The sequence below is a fragment of the Chiroxiphia lanceolata genome, chromosome 6, assembly GCF_009829145.1.
Source record: "Chiroxiphia lanceolata isolate bChiLan1 chromosome 6, bChiLan1.pri, whole genome shotgun sequence".
Classification (NCBI taxonomy): domain Eukaryota; kingdom Metazoa; phylum Chordata; class Aves; order Passeriformes; family Pipridae; genus Chiroxiphia; species Chiroxiphia lanceolata.
Window position 1 is genome coordinate 3,636,560 of NC_045642.1, and position 24,867 is coordinate 3,661,426.

The 24,867-nt window shown below is 39.4% G+C and overlaps 1 protein-coding gene across 2 annotated transcripts in view; it reads right to left on the reverse strand.

Annotated features, from left to right (window-relative positions):
* Positions 1-4,272: 4,272 nt before the first annotated feature.
* SLC6A5 (solute carrier family 6 member 5) overlaps positions 4,273-24,867 on the reverse strand; it is a 32,862-nt gene continuing 12,267 nt past the window's right edge. The window contains exons 11-17 of one of the 2 annotated variants that reach the window (XR_004357777.1): positions 21,111-21,223; positions 20,685-20,816; positions 19,361-19,460; positions 14,337-14,437; positions 11,312-11,478; positions 8,674-9,074; positions 4,273-7,958 (exon numbers count right to left, since the gene is read on the reverse strand). Coding sequence is in view for 1 of the 2 variants with exons in the window: in XM_032691995.1 (XP_032547886.1) it covers positions 9,041-9,074; positions 11,312-11,478; positions 14,337-14,437; positions 19,361-19,460; positions 20,685-20,816; positions 21,111-21,223 (647 nt within the window). In the remaining variant the exon portion in view is untranslated. Of the gene's footprint in view, positions 9,075-11,311; positions 11,479-14,336; positions 14,438-19,360; positions 19,461-20,684; positions 20,817-21,110; positions 21,224-24,867 lie in introns of both variants that reach the window. The other variant, XM_032691995.1, reaches the window with a different exon arrangement.

A 24,867-nucleotide genomic window follows, 5' to 3' on the forward strand; every position in this document is an offset into this window, starting at 1 on the left:
TATTTAGTCTTAGTAATAATTCATGCGCTGTATGAATAAACAAAAAGAAGTTCTGGGATATAATACAGAAACCTGCACCCTTCCTCGGCTTCTTGCGTGTCCTTGCTCAACTCAAGTACTTAACTGCTTTTTCATGCCTCTAAAGTGTAAAGGGGAAGCAAAGTATTTAACGGTACTTGTGAGCCATATAAGAATCTGCTCTGATGGCTGTTTTAAAACCTGTTTTCAAAATATTTCTCCCCTCCAGCCCTTTAATTTGACTCGATCCTTGGCAAGAAACTGATCACCGCATGCCTCGGTTCTCTGTAATGTCTCTTTCCTGTAGAACACCTGATTTCAATTTGAAGGAGAGGTTATTGGCCCCGATGACATTCCCCCCCTACTGAACAGGAGCAGAATGAGATTTCCAGCTGATCTAGCTTTGCCACAGTTCAAAACAAGTCATTTCAGCTGTGAAGCCCGAGGATCATCCTCTCTACTGCTTCCCCTCACGGTGGTTTGGTTCTGCACCACACCAGTTCCAGCCGTCTTAAATGTAAAATAATAAACTGTACATTTGGATAAAGTTAGGATGACACCATACAAATCATGCCCATCTTAAGTGGATAGTTGCATTCACACACCTTTACATTGGCAAGAGCAAAGAGTCTGACTTGGCTGCCTAATTACTTAATTAGTAGGATCTCAGGAAACAGCTGTTCCTGGCTGCAAGCAAGGTGATGCACTCCAGGAAATCTCCGGGGTGGTCATTCCAAAAGCACCTCAGTAATTTATCTCCAGTGTATCAAAACAACTTTTTTTTTTTTTCAAATATAACTTTTTAGCTTCTTACCTTTGATGAGGATGCCCTGTTGTTAGCCCCACTCTTAGCCATGGGGTGTGAGGAGAAATACACACATGATGTACAAGTATATGTGTGTATACATGGATATGCTACATAACCATAGCAACAAGAAAAAGAGGCAATGGTACATCAGCACGTGAAGACACACCCCTCTGATTCCACCCTGATCACATCAATGTTCTGCATAGCATGTACTCTCTTATTTAAGAGATTTCTTTTTGTGAAACAGGTCTGTATATCCAATTCCTGTTAGCTTAGATCTGTTTGTGCTTATTTAGTAGTAAAACCAGTGTCTATCTACACACCAAATTGAATGTAATTCAAGCCAAGTTTTCTATTTTCCATTTGGTACAGAGTCTAAAATAGATATATAATTTAAACTGGTCATGGCTAGATTCTCAAATAGACCTGATTAATCTAAATCTGTATTAAATGCTATTTAAAAATAAAACCTACTGTGTGAACATACAAAAATTTGCACCATGTTAGCAGATTTAAAGCACAGCTTCAAACACAACTTGAACAATCTCATGGATAAAGAATGTCCTAACCATTACTGATTTGTTCTTCTGTTCACTAGAAGCATTCAAAAGCCCACAGGTACTACAGAAAATAATGCAAGGAGCTTGGTAGAAAGTGCTGTGGAAGCAGCCGGTCCCACAGATGTGGCTCTTCCTGTAGTCCAGCTCAGTGCCCAAAGGCTCAGAGGTTCAGAGAGCATTAGTAATCTTACAAGCATTTTCAACTGACCAGGGCAAATGGATGGAAAACAAAAAATCCCATTCTTGCAGCCAATACTACTCTTGCACCTCCTCTATCGGCAACAAATCATCTTCCTTTATCACCAGAAAATCTGACCTCCTGATATATGATCTTATTGGAAGTATAAATAGCTGAAAAGCCTGACATTCAGATATTAATTAGAACTGTGTTCCTGAATATTCATAGCAATTACATAAAAAAAATTGTCTGATGGCACTTTTGCAAGAGTGAAATGTTTGTCCTGGCAAGTGAGCTGGATTTCAGCTCAGATAACACTTCTGTGAAATATTGTTCTTGCACTCTCAGTTGGTCATTGAATGTTTCTTGATTTTGACCTAAATTATTGTGAAGTTGCTAACTGTGTGGTGTTAAACTGTTAGCCCTGCCAGCCACAAAGCTTGTGACACTTTGGAGTTTGATGAAGGATTTTTAAGTAGGCCTAGTGTCTTTCTGAGCATTTGTAAGGCTGTCTGCGTGCCACAGCTAAAAGGCAATTTTACTCCAAGTGTATCTGAATATGTGTGGGCTCAGTTGCCAGCTGAACTGCAAACGCTGGGAAACGACAGTGTTTCCACCTGGGAGAGAAAAAAAAAAAAAAAAAGAAAAACAAACCCCCATCACCTCGTAGCTCATGGAGTAAAAAGTCTCCATTCACAAAGAAGGTTCGCATCCCTGGAAAGCCTGGCTCTACAGAGATATTTAAAATCCATATGAGTCAGGTTTGCTTTGCTGCCAGTAGAGGGCAGGAATTAACAGCAGCACTCACACCTGAATATTATGAAAAAGAGTAGGTGTAAAATGGGGGGTTACTATAAGCCATATCTGTCTTACACACTGATAAATACATGTAAAAGGCTATATAATCAGTTCAACAGGCTGAAAGTACCCATGTTGGAATTTATAATTACATAAATAATTAATAAATGCACCGGAATGAAGCCGGAGCAGCATCTAAGCTTTTCTTTTTTTTTTTTTTTTTTAATTCCCAAACACATGGTCAGCAAATGTTTGAAGACTGAAACATTTAATTAATCTGTTTGGTATAAGATGTGAGATGTGCCCTTCAACCCATACCCTGACCATAGAAATTTCAGCACTAAAAGAGTAAAATTATTTTAAACTAAGCACATCTGTGAGCACTGCAACAGAAGACGTACCTTTCTTCCAGGTGTTAAGCAATATACATTGGTTTAAAATGTGGCCATGGTGAATCCATACAATCAAGTTAAAAGGGCATGGATTTTTACCCATTCCCATGAGTTTAAAAATTTGATGCCATAGTGCTTAATGGTGACAGCAAATAACTGCCTCTTACTCCTAAAAATCGATGTATTGTATCATTGACTTACAGGGGTTGACTTTGGGTATTTGACAAATTCCATGTGCCTCAGTTTTTCTTCCTGAAAAGGGGATTAATTACACTTACCTGTTTCTCAGGACTCTCATGATGCTCACTGGTAACTTCAGACTTCTCTAAGATGCAGTACATCTCTATGTATAATATGAAAAGAATGACTGGAGTCACTTGGTCCTGCCACTCCCTTTGCCCACACATACACATCTCAGAGAAATGCAAGTTTAAAGGCAGAACAAAGTATTTTTTTGGAGGAGAACTGATTACCAGAACTGGTGAAACAATCCTGTCTTCAGGATCAGCCCTTGCCTGAAGTCATTGCCTTGTGCTACCATATTTGATGCCACATTTTGACATCTTGCTTTAGATACTGTATTTGGGAGTAGTTTCTCTAAAGGTTGTGTCTGGCAACAGTGAAACAGGTTGCATCAGTGCAATTCTCATAGCAAGCTGTTGGGGAGGGAAGCACCTGCTTACCAAACCAGTGTTGTGGCACACTGCTCTCACCACACCGCAGGAATTCCACTGGAACCGTGTCCTTACATGTTCCTTCTTCACTTGCTCCTCCCTTAAGCCTCCCATTTGTGTCTACAGCAGATAGTTAAAAACTATTGTTTTTAACACTTTTACAACCTTTGGGATGATTGAATTCGTAGGATAAGAAAGATTTAAACAAATCCAGTCGGTCCTCTGCTAAGCAATCCATCATTCCACAAGCTACAGAGCACTCAATAGTTAAGAATCCAGCCATTTAAATGATACTTGTTTCTGCAGCTGTGCAACATCCTCATTTCCCACGAGGGCTCTTTCCAGTTGCTGCTCCATGTTTCTAACAATCAAATGGATCAATTCTGTGGATACCTTAAGGCTATGTGTTAAGTAAGAATGATGTTTGTGGCGTGTGTTGGGTGGAGAAGGAGGTGGTGGAAAAAGAAGCATTTCATTCACCAGAAAAGTTGATGTATTTTCTGTTTTAAACACTGGACATTTATTTAGAGTCTTTAGAGCCCATACATTATTGAATAATTTTAATTTATCACATCCAAATATATTAGGCAAATATATAATACAGTAAATTGCATTTGTACACATAAATACAAAATTTGAGGTAGGGCCTCAAGAATAATGATTTCTGAAATTAATAACATACAGCATTATAATATGCACTACATAAGATATATACGATGCATCCTTTGTAACATAATATACCTTTTCCACATACAGCTCATGAAAAAATTATAATGATCTGGTTAGGGTACAAATCTTTATCCATAGGCAGCAGTACCCCATAGAATGCCTGTAAATATATATATATATATTTATATATGACATTACGCAAGTAATTAAGATTTAACCCATCAGCGATGGGTCCGTAATAAAGTGCCATAGGACACAGGGCGCAAATTCTCAGCTGATGTAAATTGTCACAGCTCCAGACAAAGCTGTGACAATTTATACCAGCCAAGCATCTACCTTACAAGGTAATACTACATAATATAAAGGACAGATAAGAACATGTTTTAGTCAGTCAATAATTTTCCTAACAATGGAAGATTGCTATAAGGCAAATGGTTACCTGAAGATGTATCTAGATGCTATGGGCAAACAGAAATATTGCAAGCGTTAAGGTCCAGCCTGGTTCTCACACTGTGTTAAACCCATCAGGAAAACCTTCTCTCTTTGGCAATAGAGTGCCTGAGGGTGACAAAGGCAGAAACCCCAATATCCCTCCCCTCCCCCCTCAAATCATCAACCTGAGTCACTCAGGAATATCAAGCTCTGACCATTTTACAAATACCTTAAGCGCACACCATTCAACTCCAAACCAAGGAACAAGTGTCTCTTACAACAGTTTTATAGCAGAACAGAGAAGCTTTCTGGAATGCCAGCTGTCAAAAGCTCTGCTGCCTACAACCCACAGTCCCTACAAGTCCGTCCTTGACTGCAAGAAGAAGTGGAGCTGCAGAATAAGAAACCAATAGGAAAACCAATGACTGCCATACATAAGCAATTGCTTTAACACAGGCAATAAGAAATCATATTATCCATACAACTGTACATAACAAACAGACCAAAGGTATTTAAAATCAAGCAGGTGTTGGAATTTGATGGTAAGAGACAGTCACACAGCGTATCAGAAGCAATGATCTTCAGTGTGTAGGCAGGTCTAATGCAGTCAGTGGAGCAGAACCTAACCAAAAGACTACTTTGACTCAACTGAATCATATAAAGACAACCCAAGTCTTTCTCAATTAAAGGTCATTTTGTTAAACCCTTCTTTTGGAAACAAAGTGCTGCCTTGTCTAGCTGAAACACAGGTTTTGAAAATTGTATATTAAAACACTAGGAAGACCCCAAAGAATTTGAAGATGGCAAGCATTTGCATTAGGTATAATCTTTAATGCATACAATAATGCACCTCAGCTCATCCAGAAACTCAATTTCAAAGAAAAAAATATGCATTATAATTTCACCAAATTTAAACATTTTTTTACTCACAAGATAGATAGATCTGCAAGTACGTACATCACATTTTTACTAGTATGGCTTTTTCCCCTCCTTTTTTTTTTTTAAAGATCTTTACTGGTATGTTATTAGTTACTAAATTTCTTTTTAGAAAATTATCAAAGTACATGCAAACTTTTCCTAGAATATGGTAAATGAAGTGCATTCCCAAACTTCAAGATTACTTCCATTTAAAGAAGACACTGCTGGTTAATTTAATCTCAACTCTCAGATTTGGCCAGTAAAATATTTTTTAAAAAAGACTGATGTGACAAAAAAAAAAAACCCTGCTTTTAACAGACAGCGAAAACTTCACGTCTTCTGTGATTTTTGTACGCATTTCTCCCCCTTCTCCAAAGGTTTTTGCAAGCCTAGTAATGGGGTCAAACCTGAAGATAAAGATCAGCTGGAAAAAAAATCACTATCATCTGTTTACAGAGTTTCAAAGTCAAGCCTAATCCTGCGCTAATGACTTACCAGGCACAGGAACAACATCTAAATTAAAAAGCAAGCAGATTAATTACATAAATCATGGAAAGCAATTCAATTGCAATTTCATACGCATTCTGGTTTGGTAATCCAAGCCAAAAGATATCATATCCCAGCAGTACTCCTTAAAATGATAACTCTTTCGTAATTCATGTAGACAGTAACTGACATCCTTACACTGAGGTAATTTTATGGCAATTAGTTAATCCCAGTTTGTCTTGAGACAAGCTAATAAGTGAAAGGATTCAGTACTCTTAAACTGTTTGAGTGTGTTTTCTTCTTTCAAAAAAGGACCAAACCTGTGGATACTTGTTGTTTTTCAATCACAGTAGTGAGGATAAACTGGCTTGGACTCCAAAAATCAAACCAAGATGCTAAGGAATATTGGCCAAGAGAGGCCTAAAGCAATTTGTCCTGACAAAAAAAAGCCTAATTTCTACTAGAGGTACTGACTTCAAAACACAGAATCCTTAGCTTCCTTTCTGCACCCTGGGAAGGTCTCTCAGCCTCACCTAGACGTGGGGACCAAATTTCCAGCTCATCTTTCTGGACCTTCATGAGATCAGACAGAGCATGGCTTCTGAAACCCGCCTCTGTCAGGAAAATAAAAGCCAGAAGCAAGAATAACAACGTCATTTATAAAACAGCAGGCAAAGCTGAACAAGGGGGCACAGCTTTAAGGTAGAGAAGCTCACAGGAGGGTCCTGTCCTGCTGCTGTGTGAGACAGGGACCAGCAAGAGCCCGTGGAGTGGAGATTTGGGGGGGTCAGCGTAAAATGTTGCAAAATTTGCCCTCCCTTCCTTGGGTGACAACCCCTGACAGCGCTTCAGTTGTTCTGCATGAGGATTAAAGGTCTCCAGCAGTGCCTAGAACTGGCAACACTAATTGCCCCGTGAAAGAGGAAGTTCAGCAAAATGATTAATATATTTAATATACATATATATATACACACACAGAGAGAGAAAAGAAGTTAACAATTTGTGAAAGTGTTACTTTAAGGTTTAGTTTTTTGTTTTCTTCAACTGGATGAAACAACACACCTACTGATCTACGGACACACATGAACGGAGGATTTACCTGAGACCCTGAAATATGAAGACAGACCGACAAAAGAACAGGATAGAAACAGTCCCCTGAAAGGAAAGAACATTTACGGGCTACTACAGTAGCATCCGGGGAGGGAAAAAAAACTGGATAAACTACTCTACAGGTCATCATCTCTACACTGATTGATAAGATATTTATAGGGACATAAAACATCACTAGCCACACTACGTGAACACTGATCACTGTTAAAATATCATATATGTATGTATAGGATATAACAAGATAATAAAGATTACCATTTTGCCAATTATTGAAGATATATTTTTCTCCCTCATTCTAGTGCATTTACCAACAAGTTGGGCTAAATTTCTATTTAGGTAAATAAATGTACTCTTAAAAAGCTCTATTTTTCACTCTGCCCAATAGGTAACAAAACTATTTTAAATCTAGTATTCATATCACTGCTTATATCTGATTTCTAAAATATAATGCTTTAGAATGTCCTACTGCTATGCAATGTTATAATGGCCATCTACTAGATTGCCCTCTCACCTCAACCCTTGCATTTTGTATATCTAAGGTTGCAACCGTGTGGATGACTGCAGTGGTTAATTATTGTGGATTTTGTTTTTTTGGTTTAATGAAAATGTTTTAATGTAAAGAAAACTCCTATTCACATTTCAGAGAGAATACTGCTTCGAAGAATTTATGTGCTATATATATAATATATAGACCAGTGGGGTCCTGCTATTTCCCCCTTGGCTGAAAGAGGAAGAATACATCATCTGAAGGTTATAGGTTATATAAAGATGTTTATAGGCAAATGAACAGGGAGTCACAAAGTTGAACAGCACATCTAACTTCTAATAACTGTTTTCAGGTGGTAACTAGACTACACTTACCACTGTAAGAATACAAAATTAGGCACAATTATATGATGGCTTCTTGAGGAGATACTGTAAACAAACGCAGAGAAACAAGGAAAATTATGTTCAGGTATTGAAGTGAGTAAAAACACAGTTGCACTTCTTGTGGAACAAGTTTTCAGACACAATGTAAAACTCAGGCATTTCTAATTGAAGTGACAGATATCAAATTATTGAAAGAAACGTATGACAGTACTTTAACAGTGATGCCCATACACCTCATTCTGGCACTATTTCCAAACCATTTTTAGACTCAAATGCACTTTAGTCCCAGTCTCAATTGACTAGTTTTTTTTAATTTTGTTCTTATTTTTCTACCTGAAAAGATTAAATGAATTATCATGTTTCTGTTCTGTCCCCACATATTACTTCCTGGTGTGCTGTTCACACAGTCTCCATTTGTTTACGTAACATAACAATCCTTCAAAGATGGTATAAATTATAAAAGAAGTGAGCAGATATGATGGGGCAAGGTCTGCTGTCAGCGTAGAAAAAAGCAACCCCACTTTTCACAGGAGCCGTATGCTGGATTTACATCAGGACTACAAGGGATCCCCTTCTTTGCTCACTTCCAGCCCATCTGAGGGCTGAACCTTCCTTTGAATACACTGGTAGCAAAATCCTAGTCCCATCATAGCCATCTGTTATGAGAATGCTTGTGGGAAATGGGTCAAATCCTGCACATTGTTTCCTTTAAAGATTTTTCAATTCAGTTTTGTTTATTCCTACATCACTGGTATGTCACCTGTCACACACTGTGGTTTTGCTGTTTCACTGGGTACAGAACATCTCACGGGCATCACCTACACCTGGAAGTGGTCTAGCTAGGTCTTCCCTATGGCATGCAACAGTAAATCCTACTTTCCTAGACAACCACTTCCAGGCACTGTGGAAAAGAAAAGAAGAAAACGGTGGGGGAACAAAATGGAAAAAAAGAAAACGTATCAGAACAGTGCTGACAATGTTATTGCCACCCATTACTAATAATTATTAGCATTGTGTCCCCAGTTCCATATCTTCACTGGCAGTTAAGAGTCCCAGGAGGAGGTTCCCAGTGGATCAATCATGTTCATGTAGCGTTCACCACGGTGCTTGGCCAAGAACGGACCCCATCAGAGGCTGTGGGGAGCACACCAGCTTGAGTCGCTGCCACATGGGGGGAGAGAAAAGAGAGTCTCATTTGGTGTATAGAGCAGAATTACACACAGAAGAAATGAGGATAAGCTCATTTAAGATTATTGATGATGGCCCTGTAATGCTCAGCATTTGTTTTGCACAAAGTTTTCAAGATTAATGGAGGATAAAGTGCCCAGATTTTAATTATGCATTCTCCCCCACACCATATGAGGGGAGCTTAGAACCACTGCTACAGATTGGAAAGCTCTCTTACTGAAGGACATGTGCACAATTACTTAGCCCAATGGTCTAAGCACTGGGTAACTGCATTAAAATAATTGGATTTCTGTTCAGCATATTTCCCAAAAGTATACAGATGACCAAAAAGTAGTACATCACTATGAATGAACAAAGATTTTAATTTTGAGATGTTTCATTTCTATCTGCTGGAAAAAAGAAAGAGGAGAATGCTAACCTGGCAAACAACAAAAATTTTCTAATCTTTCCGCTGATTTCCTCATTGAATATATAATTTGATCGGTGCATTCAGAGATAAAAGGGAAAGAAAACATATTTCTGATGACTTAAGAGGGAACAATTATATGTTTATTACCTAATAAAGTGGATCAGACCTCTCTATCAGTTATTTTAATCTCTGCTTAATTACCAGTTTGCAACTCTTACCTCCCAAATCAACCATAATAATTTATGCAACAGACTCAGTATTGAGGCAATACCAGGTTACAACTGAAATAGCTTCAGCAAAAGCCCCTTCAAACAGATCCAACTCTTGGGTGTTCCTTTGGGTGCACAACTGGAGAGACAGTAAGAAAAGCACCCTAGTTTTGTGGCAATATATACGCCAGTGTGACACATTAGAAGTTTGAAGGAAAAACAATTTTCTCAGTGAGAGGAGCTCATGAGACAATGAACAAGTAATCTAATTCACATTAGCTCATTCCCAAAAGGAGTAGTTGTCTCCTGACCTGTGCACTCCAACGTGCTCTACACAAGGGCTGAATGGCCCTTTAGAGAGTGACCCTGCTACAAACCATGTGCCTGGATGCCTTCCCTGGGGTGTCCCACCGCTATGAAAATTCCTATCCCATGAATTTCTTTTGCAGAGTCTTGGTCTTTCCCTCAGGCATGTGTAGTGTGGCATATTGAGAGACCAAAAAGATGATGCTCTTTTAGTACATTTTCTCTCCTTTTATTTTTGAAGCATAAAACAGCCCCGATGGGTTTTGCAGGAAAGTCTGAACTGCAAAAGCGGCCATGGAAAGGGGAGAGAGTGTCTGTTCCTTCTCCCAGGGAGGGAACAGCACAAGCAGCATGCAGTGACGAGAAGACAGAGCTGAGAAAGCCTCAAAGACCTCAAATAAGAGCATTGAGCTTCCTCAGAAGACATGGTGAGGGGCAATAAAGGGATGAAACGCCGATATGAAAAAGGCATTGCTTTACCACACCCTGCAAGGAACTGAGGAGCCTACAGGAAGGGGACAGGGTATGATGGGGGTGGCAGGCAGAGACAAGGCACAGAGATGGAGAGCACAAGGTGATCACCACATTTCTGGAGCAGTGGGGGGAAGTGTCAGGAATCTGATTTGCAAAATAACAGGTTAAGCAGGGTAAAAATAAAGTGCCAGCTGGAATTATTCTAAGCCCAGGTGTCAGAGGGATCAGCTTATTCAAGAAAATAAAGAGATGAAGAAGGGTAAAGCAAAGATTGCCACTAGGTTTTATATGAGTAGTTTGAGATGTAGAGCAGGAGGTCTCTTCATATATTTTATTCCTGCGAGTGGCGCAACCTTCTGAAGCACATCCGGATGACTCCAGAACACAACCATCCCACGCTTTGCAAACAGGCAGCTTCTGATTGACATCTCCTAGTGCTGATTGCCAGAGTCCCTGCAGCACAATACACACCAGCAGTTGGTGCTTCCTACGTCTATACACTGCTTTTGCAAAAAGGCCAACAAAGCTAGAACAGCTTTCTCCCAGTAAAGCCATACCAGCATTCATGAAACCCCTTCTAGATTTAAAAAAAAAAAAAAAAATCACTCCACAGTTTAGGAGCATTTTGTTGAGGAGTGAGGAATAGAAGGTCTACAATTTAAATCAACCGAGCATCTCTTTGCAACACAATAACTAGTTTACCAGAAAGTAATCTTAGCACTATTAGACATTCAATATCACAAAAATCAACGTAAAATAAAAGAGAGTCTCCTGCGACCGCATTTGTAAAGAGCAAAAAGCAGAAGAATTACCTCAATGAATTTCCTGGGGCTAGATGCATTTTTATCACAAACATAACTGGGATCCAGATGACTGAGCAGGCCAGCATCAGCCACCCGAGCACCATGGACCAGCCGGGGTAGTGGTAAGCTCCATAAGTCATCGGCTCCCACTGGTAAAAGCTGAAGCAGAGGATGAACTGGAAACAATAAAGGAAAACAAATATGTTTGAATAAGCAAAACAAGCCTGCTATGCAACAAGCGGTAGGTATCCACACACAGAGTTGGAATACGTGGAATACGGATAAAAGCGCATACACCTAAGGCAGGGTGCTGCCACAAGCTATAATAAACAGCTCAGAGCCTGAATCTAATGAGTTCCAAGGAAATCCTGCAAAATCCCACAAAAATCACTGTATTTGTGCCAGAAGAATTGAAATTAGAATCTTCTCCCTGGAGTAATGTGCTTTATTACATGCCTATTGGCAGTTTTACCTAATGTTGATTATGCTAAGTTACTCCATTTCACTTACTGTATGAACAGCATACATCTGCTTACATTTGTGCATAATTCAGTAACTTTGGGAAATGCCTGTGCTTGCATAAATTGCACACAGAAGATTTATAGAAGTATAACTAGGTGAAGGCACATACAAAAATGATCAGTTTTATTTCCAGAGATGTGGAGTCTAATGAAGTCTAATATTAGGCTGTTCAATGTATCAAATATTAGCTTTACAGAAGCAATATAGAAAAGAATTTATTGCTTGGTTTTGCTTTGTCTGTTTCCATTGCATAAAAAATTGAATTATGACTGATCAGTGTCAATTTATTTCTCAACTGCAAGTTCACTATATATTGCATTGGAGAGAACAACAACAGAACACGCAAGTTTGGAAAACAAACACAGTCAGTTCAGATTTGTTTCCTTAAGAAACAACATAATTTCTAGTGAGAGGTGTTCCTACCCATGGCAGGGGGTTTGAAACTAGGTGGTCTGTAAGGGCCCTCCCAACCCAAACCATTCTGTGATTATGTGACTTGTAGGAATTTTCAGCACTGCTGTGAAATGATGAGTTTTTAAAACTCTACACAAACACGGATGTCTTGCTGCATATGGGTCCAGGCTTGAGGACTTCCAGGGTGGAAGCATGTGCTCTCAAACAGCAAAGGCTGGTAAAGGAAGGCTTTGTTGTTCTGTGCTGAGTTTATCAAACTGAAGCTTTTAAAAATGGCTGAAGTAATTATTTCTTCTTGTGCCCCCCCCAAAAAAAATTATGTGCAATCACAGATTGCACCTGCACTTGGGCTAAGCATAAAGGAAACACTCTGATGGAATCTAGATATATTTATTAGGTTTGGACTATAATCTAGGTAGTACTGTAGATATAGTTTATTAGACTTGGAGAAAACACCAGAGCAATGGCAAAATTGAGAATGTGACGTCCTTGTTCGACTGAACGGAGACCTAAATAACGAAGTGAGTATTAAGCAAACTCGAAGGAAGGGTGTTTGAAAGGAGGTGGGGCATAAAAAACCAAGGGAAAGGAAGAACAGCAACAAACCAAACACTGCTCTGATCTATTCCATGAGCTGCTTTCCGGCCTCGGCCGCCGCCGCCGCCGCTGTCCCGCAGCGCCACCTGCGGCACCGCGGGGAAGCGCCGCGCTCGGCCCGGGCCGGGAGGGGCTTCTCCGGCTACCGGGGGCCACATTCCTTCATTGCCTCGGCTCGGAAGGGTTTGGAAACAACTCTTTTTTCCAACAGACCCTTTTTCCTTTGGCTTTTCTCTCTTTTTTTCCTCTTTTTTTCCCCCACCTTTTTTCATTTTTCCCCCTCTTTTTTCCCTTTTTTCCGCATTTTCCCCTCTTTTATTTCCTCCTTTCCCCCTTTTTCCTCATTTCCCTCTTTTATTTCCTCTTTCCCCCTTTTCCTCATTGCCCCTCTGTTTTATTCCTCTTTCCCCTTTCTCATGTCCTCATTTCCCCCCTTTTATTTCCTCTTTCCCCTTTTTCCTCCATTTCCCCCCTTTTATTTCCTCTTTCCCCCCTTTTTCCTCATTTCCCCCCTCTTTTATTTCCTCTTTCCCCCTTTTCCCTCATTTCCCCTCTCTTTATTTCCTCTTTCCCCTTGTTCCCTTTATAATTCCTCCCGCCTTTTATTTCGTCTTTCCCCTTTGTTCCCTTTTTCCTTGATTCCCCCCCCTTTTTTCTTCCTTTTTTTCCCTTTTATCCTCTTTTTCCTCATTTTCCCCTTTTTCTTCCACTTTTCCCCCTCTTTCCCCCCGTTTCCTCCCTTTATCTTCATTTCTCCCCCTTTTTTCTTCCTCTTTTCCCCCTCTTCCCCCTCTTTTTCTTTTTCATCATTCCCCCAACTCTTTTCTTCTTCCTCTTTCCCCCATCTTTCTTTCTTTTCCTCCTCTTGTTCCCTTTTTCCTCGCTCTTTTCCCACCTTCTCTCCTCTCTTCCCCTTGTTTTCACCTCTTTCTCCCCCATTTCTCCAGTTTTCCACCCTTTTTTCCTTTCCTTCATTTGTGTTTTTTTTTCCCCTAGAGAAACTAAAAGTTTTATATTTCTTATCCAGAACGCACCTATTTCCACACCGTTGCAGCAGTACCCTCCACCTTTGCAGCTAAACCTCTGTCACTCAAATTTCCATCTCAGCCTTTCCAAATCATCTCTCCTGGATTAGTTCATGACTCAATAAAATGGCTTTTCCTTCACCCAACCTGACAGCAGACAGGAGATCATGACCTTTCCTTTCCCTATACAATACACACACATATACATACACTATGCAATAATGTGTCACAGGACCATTTTGCAGGGACAGGAAAGGCCACCATAGCAGCATGTGGAAACTCATCACCCCTCTCCACCAAAAATACCATTACTTACACTCTGTTCCTATTACATACACATGTAAGAACACAAGCACTTGTGTTTAATTAGCTGCATTCAAGTTCTAATTACTACCACCTAGAAACATCATGAATGACGAACAAACAACAACAAAACTCTTTGGAGAAGACATTAATTATTTTCTTTTTTTGCTTACTGTTAAAATAGTCGGAGTCACAAATGCCCAACAGACTCTCCAGAATTTACTTGGCTGGAATCCAATCATCATTTCTATATCTTCACAAAATCTTTGCAATCCTGTAAACAGCAAATGTAAAAGCAATTAGGTGTGAAAGAAACCAACTGCAATTTGCAACAGTGCTCTGGTGCCTTCCCTTGTGCCTAATTACGAAAACAAACTCCAATTTGTTGGTTGAAAACTTCTGTGGAGGATCCAACTACACAGTAAAAAATGGGACTAGTGTGGTGGGAACCATTCCAATAAAATATTTACTTCTTGAGGATTAAAGCAAATTGAGCTTTTACATAGAGGTCAGGTGTTTGGGTTAAAGCGTAATAGTATGTACAGGGTAGCTACAATTATTTGTATAATTATTTGTAGACTTGTTTATTTCACTAGGAAGACTAGTCTTATTATCGTCTGTGCACCTGCTTTACCACAGACAATATTTGAGCTTCTCTATACCTGCTACATGACTGAATCACAACTGTGTCCCTTAGCATTGAAACTGATGATGTCCTGTTATTTTCAACTGATACCTGAATGATACTTAGAATTATTAGAGAGAACCTGTAAAAAATTTTAAAATTATATTCAATGTTGTTTGAACAAACAGATTAACAGACGTGCTATTTCTTCAGATTACTGTATTGATTGAATCTCGAAAGCTACTTAGTTAATCAAATATGCAAGACTGAAAAATGGTATTTCAGCCGTCTCCGCAGCTCCTTTCCCAGCAATGTCATGTGCGTGGGAAAAGGTGTGCTGGTCAAGAGCTGATATTATTCCCTGTTAGTTATTAGTAATTTAGATATTAGTAATTTATCAAAAAATAATAAAAACAAATTTGAAATTGATTCCAGCTTTTCTAATTACAGTAAGACAGAGAGAGGCCTGGGGTCCAAGCCTAAGCTCATCTGCCACACAAATTTTAAAATTTGGGCCAATTTTATCTAAATTTTATAAAGCATTTTATCTAACTTTCATGATGTGGGGGCAGCTTAAATATTGGAGAAAAGGCACTGAGTAGGGTAAGAAATGCTTGAACAAAAGTAATATACTACTTCATGTTCTTATTAGACATTGCATGGTATAAGAAGGGATAATCCTTAGGCTTGATCCATCTACTTTGGAAGCCTTTCTGTTGATATCAAGGAGATATAAATCTAACCTCCTGACTGTTCCAAGAATCAAGAAGGTAAAAAATAGCAATGGTTCATTATTCAGTGTCTTCTGATGCAGCTTGAAGAAAGTAACAGGGCTGGTGTGTTTGGGCAGCCCTACTCAGGCAGATAGCACGTGAGAGAAAAGCTCAAGAACCAGGTTATGATAACAAACAGAGAAGAAAATCCAGAAATTAAACAGTGAGATGGTATTGCAAGAACTGAATTTGGGGAAGAGGAAAAAATTACAACCTGCAGCGGATGTAAGCTTAAAAAACTAAGCCAAGGTGACCCAGATGTCACATTTTTTTCAGTGACTGTAGTTTCTCTCCTCTCTTTCTCTTCTCTACTGACTACAAGCAAATTTTCTTTTTCAGAAAGCCTCTTCTCTGTAAAATACATGTAATTTTATTACCCATGGGAATCACTACTTCAGCACCAGTCTGAATCGTGGTGTCCTTCTCTATTTGTAATAGAAGTTTGTATGTCTGGACCAATATAACCTCCAAGGTCATTATGTGACGGACCTGAAAGGATATTTTTTGCTGCAACTGAACAATTGCCCCTGTGTTTTATTTACCTGGAGCGAGCTCTGAGGAGATTCTCACACAGCAGCCAGTCATGTGCTGTGCTGGGGACAAAGTTCATTTTAAACTAATTGCAGCAGCACAAGATACAGGCTGATGGGTCTTTCCACCAAGTTTAAATCTTATTTAAAGTCTCTACTCCAGCCACACTTGCTGCTGCAAATAAGAGATACCTAACTGAGAGTTACCAGGGGCTTCTGCCTCCAAAATTCATGCAAGCTTCATGTAAATCTGCACAGATTTGCTTCAAACTCCAATTAAAAAAATCAGTTCCTTCTTGGAATCATCAGCAGATATTCACAGTTTAAGGCACTTTTAAATGTTAGCAGTTCAGAAGTCAAATGCATGGAAGCAGATACAGGGATTACACAGTACTTATCTCTTTCTAGTGAAAGTTCCACAGAAAAATGAGAGGAATGCTTTGGTTAACAGAACACCGATTTATTACTTTTTTTTAAATCCTAGTAAATCTGGTCTCCCTCTCAGATCAGCCAGGCCTGCTGAATAACTTTGGGAAATAAACAGTACATGATATTCCATATCTGATTTCCCCCTCTCTAAAGTAGAACGATGTATTCACAAGTGCTGCAGATATAAAAGCCATTTAAAAAGGAGCCTGCAAACCCAGTCAGACAACTACTTTGTTATTCTGCTACAGGTAAAATGTTCAAAATTACTAATGTCTCTTACAAACACACTGCAGCAGTTATCACTCACTCTTACAACAAACCTTCTCAAAAAAACAGTCAAAAAACAGATCTAGAAGGAGCACAAAGTTACAGTCATACATTTTCAGCTTTTGACAATGTTTCGGCTCAAACATGAGGATTTTGTCTTTAGCCTCACGTTACAAAATGCAACAGTGGGAATTATGCTGATGATTAATTAATACCCCCAGCTTTATCTGTTCTTACCAACCATGCATCATAATCTAAATAACTGGAGAATAAACATTTCTATCAGCATGGGAAATAAAAAGCTTCATTTGGTTGGTTTGTGGAGCACTGACTCTATTGAAAAAATAAGTGATTACAAGGAAATAACCAAGTGTGTCCCTTTTTAATTTAAAAATCTCAACAAGCTCAGCAAGCAGAACATGTAACAAGAACTAAAGACAAATTTATTTCATCATAAAGCGCCTGCCACTATTGTGCCAACCTGCTTGCCATGAAGAGTACAAGTACACAGAGAAAGGTGTCAGTGGAGTGTAAAACAGCAGTTGTCAGAGCTTGAAAATATATTATGTCAATTTTAAGCATTGCTTGAAGGAATATAACCAGAGCAGCAGCTTTGCTTGTATTTACAACACACAAATCACAAATGTACAGGATGTAGTCCTATGAACAGTCCTTACAAAGTAGCTTTAACACAGTAGAAGTAGCTCTGGTACATTAGTCAAGCAGATAATGATTGTAAAGTAAATCTTTCCTTTGTCATCTAAAAGACTGGAACCTCCTTAGCCCAGCAAATGGTTAATTACAGGGAATAAATTTTGAAATAGTTTATAGCAAAGGCGTTACCCAGATCTGTTGATGAACCAGTTGGCACAGAAAGTATGAAGGAATAATTTGTATTTGTCAGTTCTTTTCCACATCTGATTACAATGACGTAACATCTAACTAAAAAAAAATCTTTTTCCTCTATTCAAGTCCTTCCTTTGCAATGCTATAACTGTTTGAATATTGGTTTATATTTTTTATTAAAGTTAGTGTTTTAAGGGACACCGAATTTGCTGTGCAAAGCAGACACAAGCCAGAGCAATTTTTTGCTTCCAAGCCTAATAAAATGTCATTCCACAAAGGCAGGTTTGCAGTGCTTCTGCCACACAGTGTTCAGAGGAGGAACAGAATCAATACCTGCTCCCTACTACCTTCATCCTTGTTTAAAAACATACACAACAAAGAAACTTTACAGAATTAAGTAGTTTTTAAAATATTAAAAATATTTCAAGCATTACAGCATCGTTCAGGTATGCTCTCAACAAACTGAGGAGGAGAAGAAAGGCAAAAAGAAAACCCAACAAACCCTTATATTCTTCTTGAGCATCCTCACTTATCTGTTATGGAATTGTATTGATTTTAGAGAAGCTGGGTTTCATTTCACGTCTAAGCCAACTCTAATCAAATTCTTACATTCCAGAGGCATAAAAAAAACCCACAAGAATTTTGATTAACCGGAAGACGACCGGTCAAAATCAACTCTTCTCTCTGTATTTTGAGTTTTTCCATCATATTCTGTAACAACAGTCATGTCTGACTTAGCTTCCAACCACTCAGGCCTGCTCACTGGATTAGGTGTCAGTGGAGATAAAATACACTGCTCTATTTCCATGAAATTAGAGAAAACAAGAAAGGGCTGATTCGCTGTCCTGTCTAGAATGTTAATGTCTCAAGCAAGAGCAACAAATTCTGCATTTGTTGAATTTTGTACTATTTTTTTAAAGCACTTAAGTTACAGAGTGGACTCCGCAAAACAGGTAGATGTAAGTATTCAGTGCACAGAACCAGAACCTAAGGTCATGCTGCTATATATGCACCTTCAACAGAACATCTGGGATTTTTATGCCCAGCTGATATAAACTACATAATTCATTCTTGCACACAGCAACAGCAGAAACAGCCTTATCTTTGTCACTTTTCACACTGAGATTCATATTCCTTTTGCTTTTGAAGGCAAGTCTGAACTGGCAACACTACACTCCAGACACAAGTTAATCACCTGGTATGTAGGGAGATCTTCACATTTCCAAGACTCAGTCTCCTGAAAACACATCCTGAAAGCTTGGAAGCACATCACCAGCTGGTATCAACTGTTGTAGCTACAGCAGCATCATGGTAATTGCACTGCTTTATACCAACTGAGGATCTTCCTCACAATTCATGTACATCAGCATGGATCAATATAACTGCTGTTACCACCAGGGATAATTAGTCACTCTGAGAAGCTGCATAGTCTTGAGTCTGTGTTATGGACAGATAGTGTCACTAACTGCTTAGCCTCTTCTTAGACTCATCTCTAAGCATCGGCTTTAAGCTATTGATGGAAAAGGACTTGAGACTTTTGAGTCTTCTGAATACATTTATTTGAAGGTATCCTGTGGTAATGAGGTCCTATCATTCTTTGTCCAAAATAAGAGAACTTTGAGGCTTTTTATTAAAAAAAAAATACTCCTTTCCCTAAGAACTTCACTTTATCATATACTAAAATGTTACTTCGACATAGGCTGCCCAGTAACAGTATTTTTTCTTACCGTAGATATAGGAAACTCCAACGAGCTCAAAGATGGCAATAATGACAAGAGAGTAAGAAGCTGCATAAGTGTCCACAAGCTGTAACATATACATTCCACCCTAAGGAAAAAGAGATAAAAGAGCCATCACTTGTGGCATTGAGGTAGGCAGAGCGGAGAGGAACAGGAGCCAAGTCAGCATCCAAACATCGACCTGACTCAGGCTCGTGCTGCACTACATTTCCTTCCTTCTGGCTGAATGAATATCAAATCCAACAAGAAAAAAGCAGATGGTACCCCTGATTCTGGTAGCCAACACAGCTTGGGAAGACTTCGGCTTCAGTCCTTTAAGACTGAACTGCCATCAGACCTTCCACTCGTAGTGTCTCTAACCCATAATACTACATGAAAAGCAAAATCACCTTTGAAACCAGAACTACCCTAATAACGAGTCCAGTTCATCTATTTGGAAAGGATATGTTGTCCTATCTCCAGGGTAGAGGTTAAGCAGTATAATTCAAGTGAAGGAACGACTGAATCCATCCCAGGTTTTAGAACAGTGAAGGTGGGCTGGTAGGGGATGAGGTAAGGAGAGAGAGAAAGGGAAAAAAGAAGATGGAAAAATAGTAAAATTTTGTGCATCTTATCTTGAAATTGATGAGTTTATAATGTTGGATGTATTAGTGAAGAGAGGACACTGAAGATTATCAATGGCAGATGGGAATTCCATTGTCAACTGCTCAGTTTGCCAAGACCGTCAGCATATGTCTAATCGTGGAGGAAAGGCACCCCAAACAGGTTACATGTTTATATGACATACAAAGTTGCAGTTTTTTCCTTAATTCATAGAATAGGTTGGGTTGGAAGGGACTTTAAAATTATCTTGTTCCAACCTCCCTGCCATGGGCAGGGACACCTTTCACTATCCCAGGTTGCTCAAAGCTCCGTCCAACCTGATCTTGGACACTTCCAGAGATGGGACAGCCACAGCTTCTCTGGGCAATCTGTGCCGGGGCCTCACCACCCTCACAGGAAATAATTTCTTCCTAATACCTAAACTAAACCTGTCTTCTGTCAGTGTAGATTGAATACCTAGTTTACATTACTACTTTGAAGATGTTTGACTAGGGAAAATTTTAAAAATCTGATTCCCAGAAAGATTTGAACAGCAGAGTCTTATAAGTGTATCTCAGTCAGAGTATCCATTAAAAAAAAAGGCTTTCAGACTCACCCTGTGTCATATGTGGCAGAACTCAGCTAAATCTTTTGCAACTTGTGAAGGAGGAAAACGGCCGCCAGAGGGGGATTGGGGACAGACGGTGATGCTCAAAGGCAGTGTTATTACCTGAGTGATCATAGGAAATCCCATGATGAAAAAGGACACGCAGCACCCAAGAGTGAACAGTGCCTTGTGCGTACGTAAGTACTTGGGGAACTCATCTGAAACGGAGGTCACAATAGTCTCGATAGTGGCAAACTGGAAGACAAAATGAAAGGATTCATTTCAGTGCGCACAGTGTACACAGAGTGGTCCAGCTAGATGTAAAAGAAAATAAGAGAGCGTTTTGAATCCTAGGGAGCATTTTGAATCCTAAGTGTTAAATGCTCAGATATCAACACCAAAGCTCTGCCCAAATGATTTCAGCATTGATGGCCTTACTTCATTCCTCTCTTTGGAAACTGGTTTACTGCCCACATGGAAAATAGCAATTAACCTCATGGTCCCCCAGACAAACAAATAGGAAAAGAGTGGGACACAAAAGCAGTTTACCATGGTGTCTAATCCAAGAGTTAGAAGCATCAAAAAGAATATTATGGCCCAGAAGGGAGAGAGAGGAAGCCTTGTTAAGGCTTCTGGGTAAACCACAAAAGCAATTCCAGGACCTAGAAACAAGAAAAATAAAGGTTATCAGGTTCAGTCTCTCTTATTTAGAGAAAGATTTAAGCATCACAGAATTTAGCCTCACCTGATTAATCTCTATTTTCACTGTAAGATTCAAATCACTCATTTGCTCCTACTTTCCAAGTAGAATACATATGCAATGAATATACCAATATACTGGATCAAACAAATTAAAAAAATAAGCAACAGTTGCATAGTGCAGCTATGTTTCTGTTCTGCTCTGTGATCAAATTCCTGCCAACTACCAATCCAGCCCTAGGTCAACATGGCAAACACCCACAGCCTCAGTGCTGCCTCAAGGATGAATGGAAAAGCAAAAATCCTTCTTCTTTAACTCATCAGCACACAGTCAAATGAGAAGCAGAGAACAAAAAAGATGCCCAGACGTGATACCAGACACAAGGTAATAACTACTGTGAATCTAAAAAAATCCACAAGAAAACCTGAAATAACGCAGAGCACAAAAAAATAAGGAGCTGGGGTTTTTTAAAGCGTTAAGCAGGAGTTTCCCGTTCTTTTTTGGTTTGATATATCGGGCTTTAATTTCTGTCAACTGTAAAGGAAAAGCATTTTTACAAGTGTGTTCAGAGTTAACTGGGAGCAAAGGCTGCAGGAATGCAGTGTTAACATTACAGTAGATGGCACTTCTTCTCTACTCATCTCAGCTAAAAGAATTCCCACTTCCAACACTCGGAAAGGTGTTTCCTGCCAGGCAAGATACAAATGAGAGCCAAGTTGTACTGATGCCTCATGGCAAGAGAATGGGCTCCCCACTCACTCTCTCTTGGCTATTTCTGATCTAATCATTGCACCCCAGTTCCTCCAGCTCCACAGCTGCTTCTGTTCAAGAGACAACTGCTATTTGCTCACGTACTGAGGAAAACACAGTTTTAGCAGCATGTCACATCATCTCCTCAGGCAACATGTGGAGTGTTTGGGGTTCCTTCTGAACAAAAGGCAAATACAAGACTTAGCAACACAGTACCAAAAAAGACAAACCCAACACTGTATGTGACTCAATGTTGCTGTCTTTAAAATGTGCTGCAGAAAAAATGACTTTTTGAAATAAGAAGGGGCAGGTAGAACTACTATATATTTACAAGCACTTCTTTCACCTCTTGATTAAATATTTCTTCTTGATTATTAGAGACAAGGGCTCTCTTTACAGCAGATTCCTGTATGTGAAAATTTAATTAAGTCTCAGAATAATGAGTTCCCACTAATCCCACTTTCAGGAAAAGTTAAATTAGAGAATATTAAGCTGCACATCTTTCCATGTCCACCCCTCATAACTCTCCGAAATAACATGGATCAACCACAGGTCAGCAGTCACAGAGAGGCTGGCTCACATCCTTTCCATCTTTGGAGACTTAGGTGGGTATGAACTCTTTCTAAAAGTCTATTAAAGACAGGAAAACTCCAAATATTTTATATGTGTTAAAATTTAAGAAGTCCAATGACCTTGAACTTTCATTTTAAATTACAAACATTTTTCAACTGCGCTATATTCTTAATCAGACAGTAGAACAAAAAGAGATTGTTCTGTCTCTCCCTCCATGGTAAGTGTTTTATTTGTTCATCAGATAGATTAGCTTTTCCTGAAAAGAGGATTCTAAATGAAAAAACATACTATGTTTTTCAGATTAATATTTTAGGAGGAAAAAAAAAAGGAAAAAAACCCTTCCTATTTCCATTAACATTTTCATTCAGTGTTTTGAAAACTTAAAGGGAGATTATGTTTCATCATAATTTTGGCTTTTTTCTCTTTCACTGCAAAAGAAAAATACAACTTTAGAACATAAAAAAACTATAGGCAAGGACAAGAGCTGGTTCCTTTCCCCACTTCTTGAGTCTGCTTCTTAATTATGGTAATTCAGTGCACTATCTCAGTCCACAATTATCCCTGATCTTTGCGCTCTTCCTACTACAAAGTCATCTATTACTTCACTGAATTTTGTTTTCCTCTGTCATGGAGAGCAGCAAGGCCTCACCCCTGTGAAATAATTTTAAATGGCCTAAGCAGGCTCTTACAAACACACAGCCCTACAATAAGCTTGACTTGTGACAGCTATTTCCACATCCCCTGGAACAGCTGCTGAGGCAGCTGGGAACAGAGAGCTCCAGCCTGGGACTCAAAGACCACCAGCCAGAAAAGGGTTTTTGATCTCCTGTGCTAAATTTTACACCATCTCCAGGGAGATGCATGAACCAGCTGAACCAGGTGTTTCCTCCACCACCAGTCCTGTCTCTCCATCCCACCTCTGTCCGTCTCTTTGGAGCTTCCACTGCAGCTCCACTCAGGTATGGCTTCTTTAATTCCTTACAAATAATTTTGATGAGTGCAGTGGGGTTTAGCTTTGGGGGTTTGTTTTATTTGTTTGTTTGTTTGTTCCAGAATGGAGGTAAAATCTAAAATAAAAATACTGATGTAAATATTACTCCTAAAAACACCTGGCCTCACACGGGGTTTTTCAAAAATAATGGTCTAATCTGTCCAGAAAATTGGGAAAAAATTAAACTTTTCTGTTGCCACCTAGCGACTGGCAAACCAAAAAGAAGAGATGAGGCACTGAATACTGAATTGACATTACACTAGCCTGCAAGTTCAGTATCCCTTACTACTTGCTGTCAATAAACAGTTTATCAGCTGACCATTATTCATTTCATACTATGAAATTCTCCTCTCAGACCCTATATCCCTCTATATCATCCCTCTAAAATGATTGTCAAAATTTGATAGGATTATAACTTCTCTGAATCTTAGCCCAAAAACTCTTCCTTTCCTATTTGCTGCTTCTTATAGCAAAGTAGGGTCAAGAGAGTAAGTGATGTGAGGATTGACTGAGGGAGCTGGGATTGTTGATCCTGGGAAAGAAGAGACTCAGGGGAGACCTGATTGCTCTCTACAACTCCCTGAAAGGAGATTGTAGCCAGGTGGGGATTGGCCTTTTCTCCTGGGCAACCAGTGACAGGACGAGATAACACAGTCTCAGGCTGTGCCAGGGGAGGCTCAAGCTGGACATCAGGAAGAATTTTTTCACTGAAGGGGTTGTTAAACATTGGGAGGGGCTGCCCAGGGAGGTGGTGAAGTTACCATCCCTGGAAGTGTTCAAGAAACAACTGGCACTTAGAGCTATGGTTTAGTTGGCATAGTGGTCTTCAGCTCTGCTAATTAGGACCTTTCAGATCCCTGCTTATAACCATCTCACTTCACTAATGAAGATCTTCTAATCAGTTCTTCAAAAATGTTTTACTTCCCCATGGAGGCACCTCCTTTCTTCCCACAGTTCAGAAGCTCACACCTTTCACACCGTATTTCTCCCACCTTCTACACTAGAAAGGCCACCCCCCTCCCATCTAAAATTCCCACCACCAGAAACAATTTTTTCCTTGAAGAGGATTTGACAAACAACAGCAGAGACAGATGAAAAGGCCTGAAAGATGAAAATAATCCCTCAGACTATGAGAAGGGACCACACTACCCTCCATCAGTCATTTACACAAAGATTTAAAATGAGTCTCAGCTTCCTTCCTTCTCTTACCAAACAAGTGATAAAGAGGTTTCAAGGAAGATCTTGACTTACCAGTGTACCTTCTCCTGTACAGAAACATCTACATGTGGTTT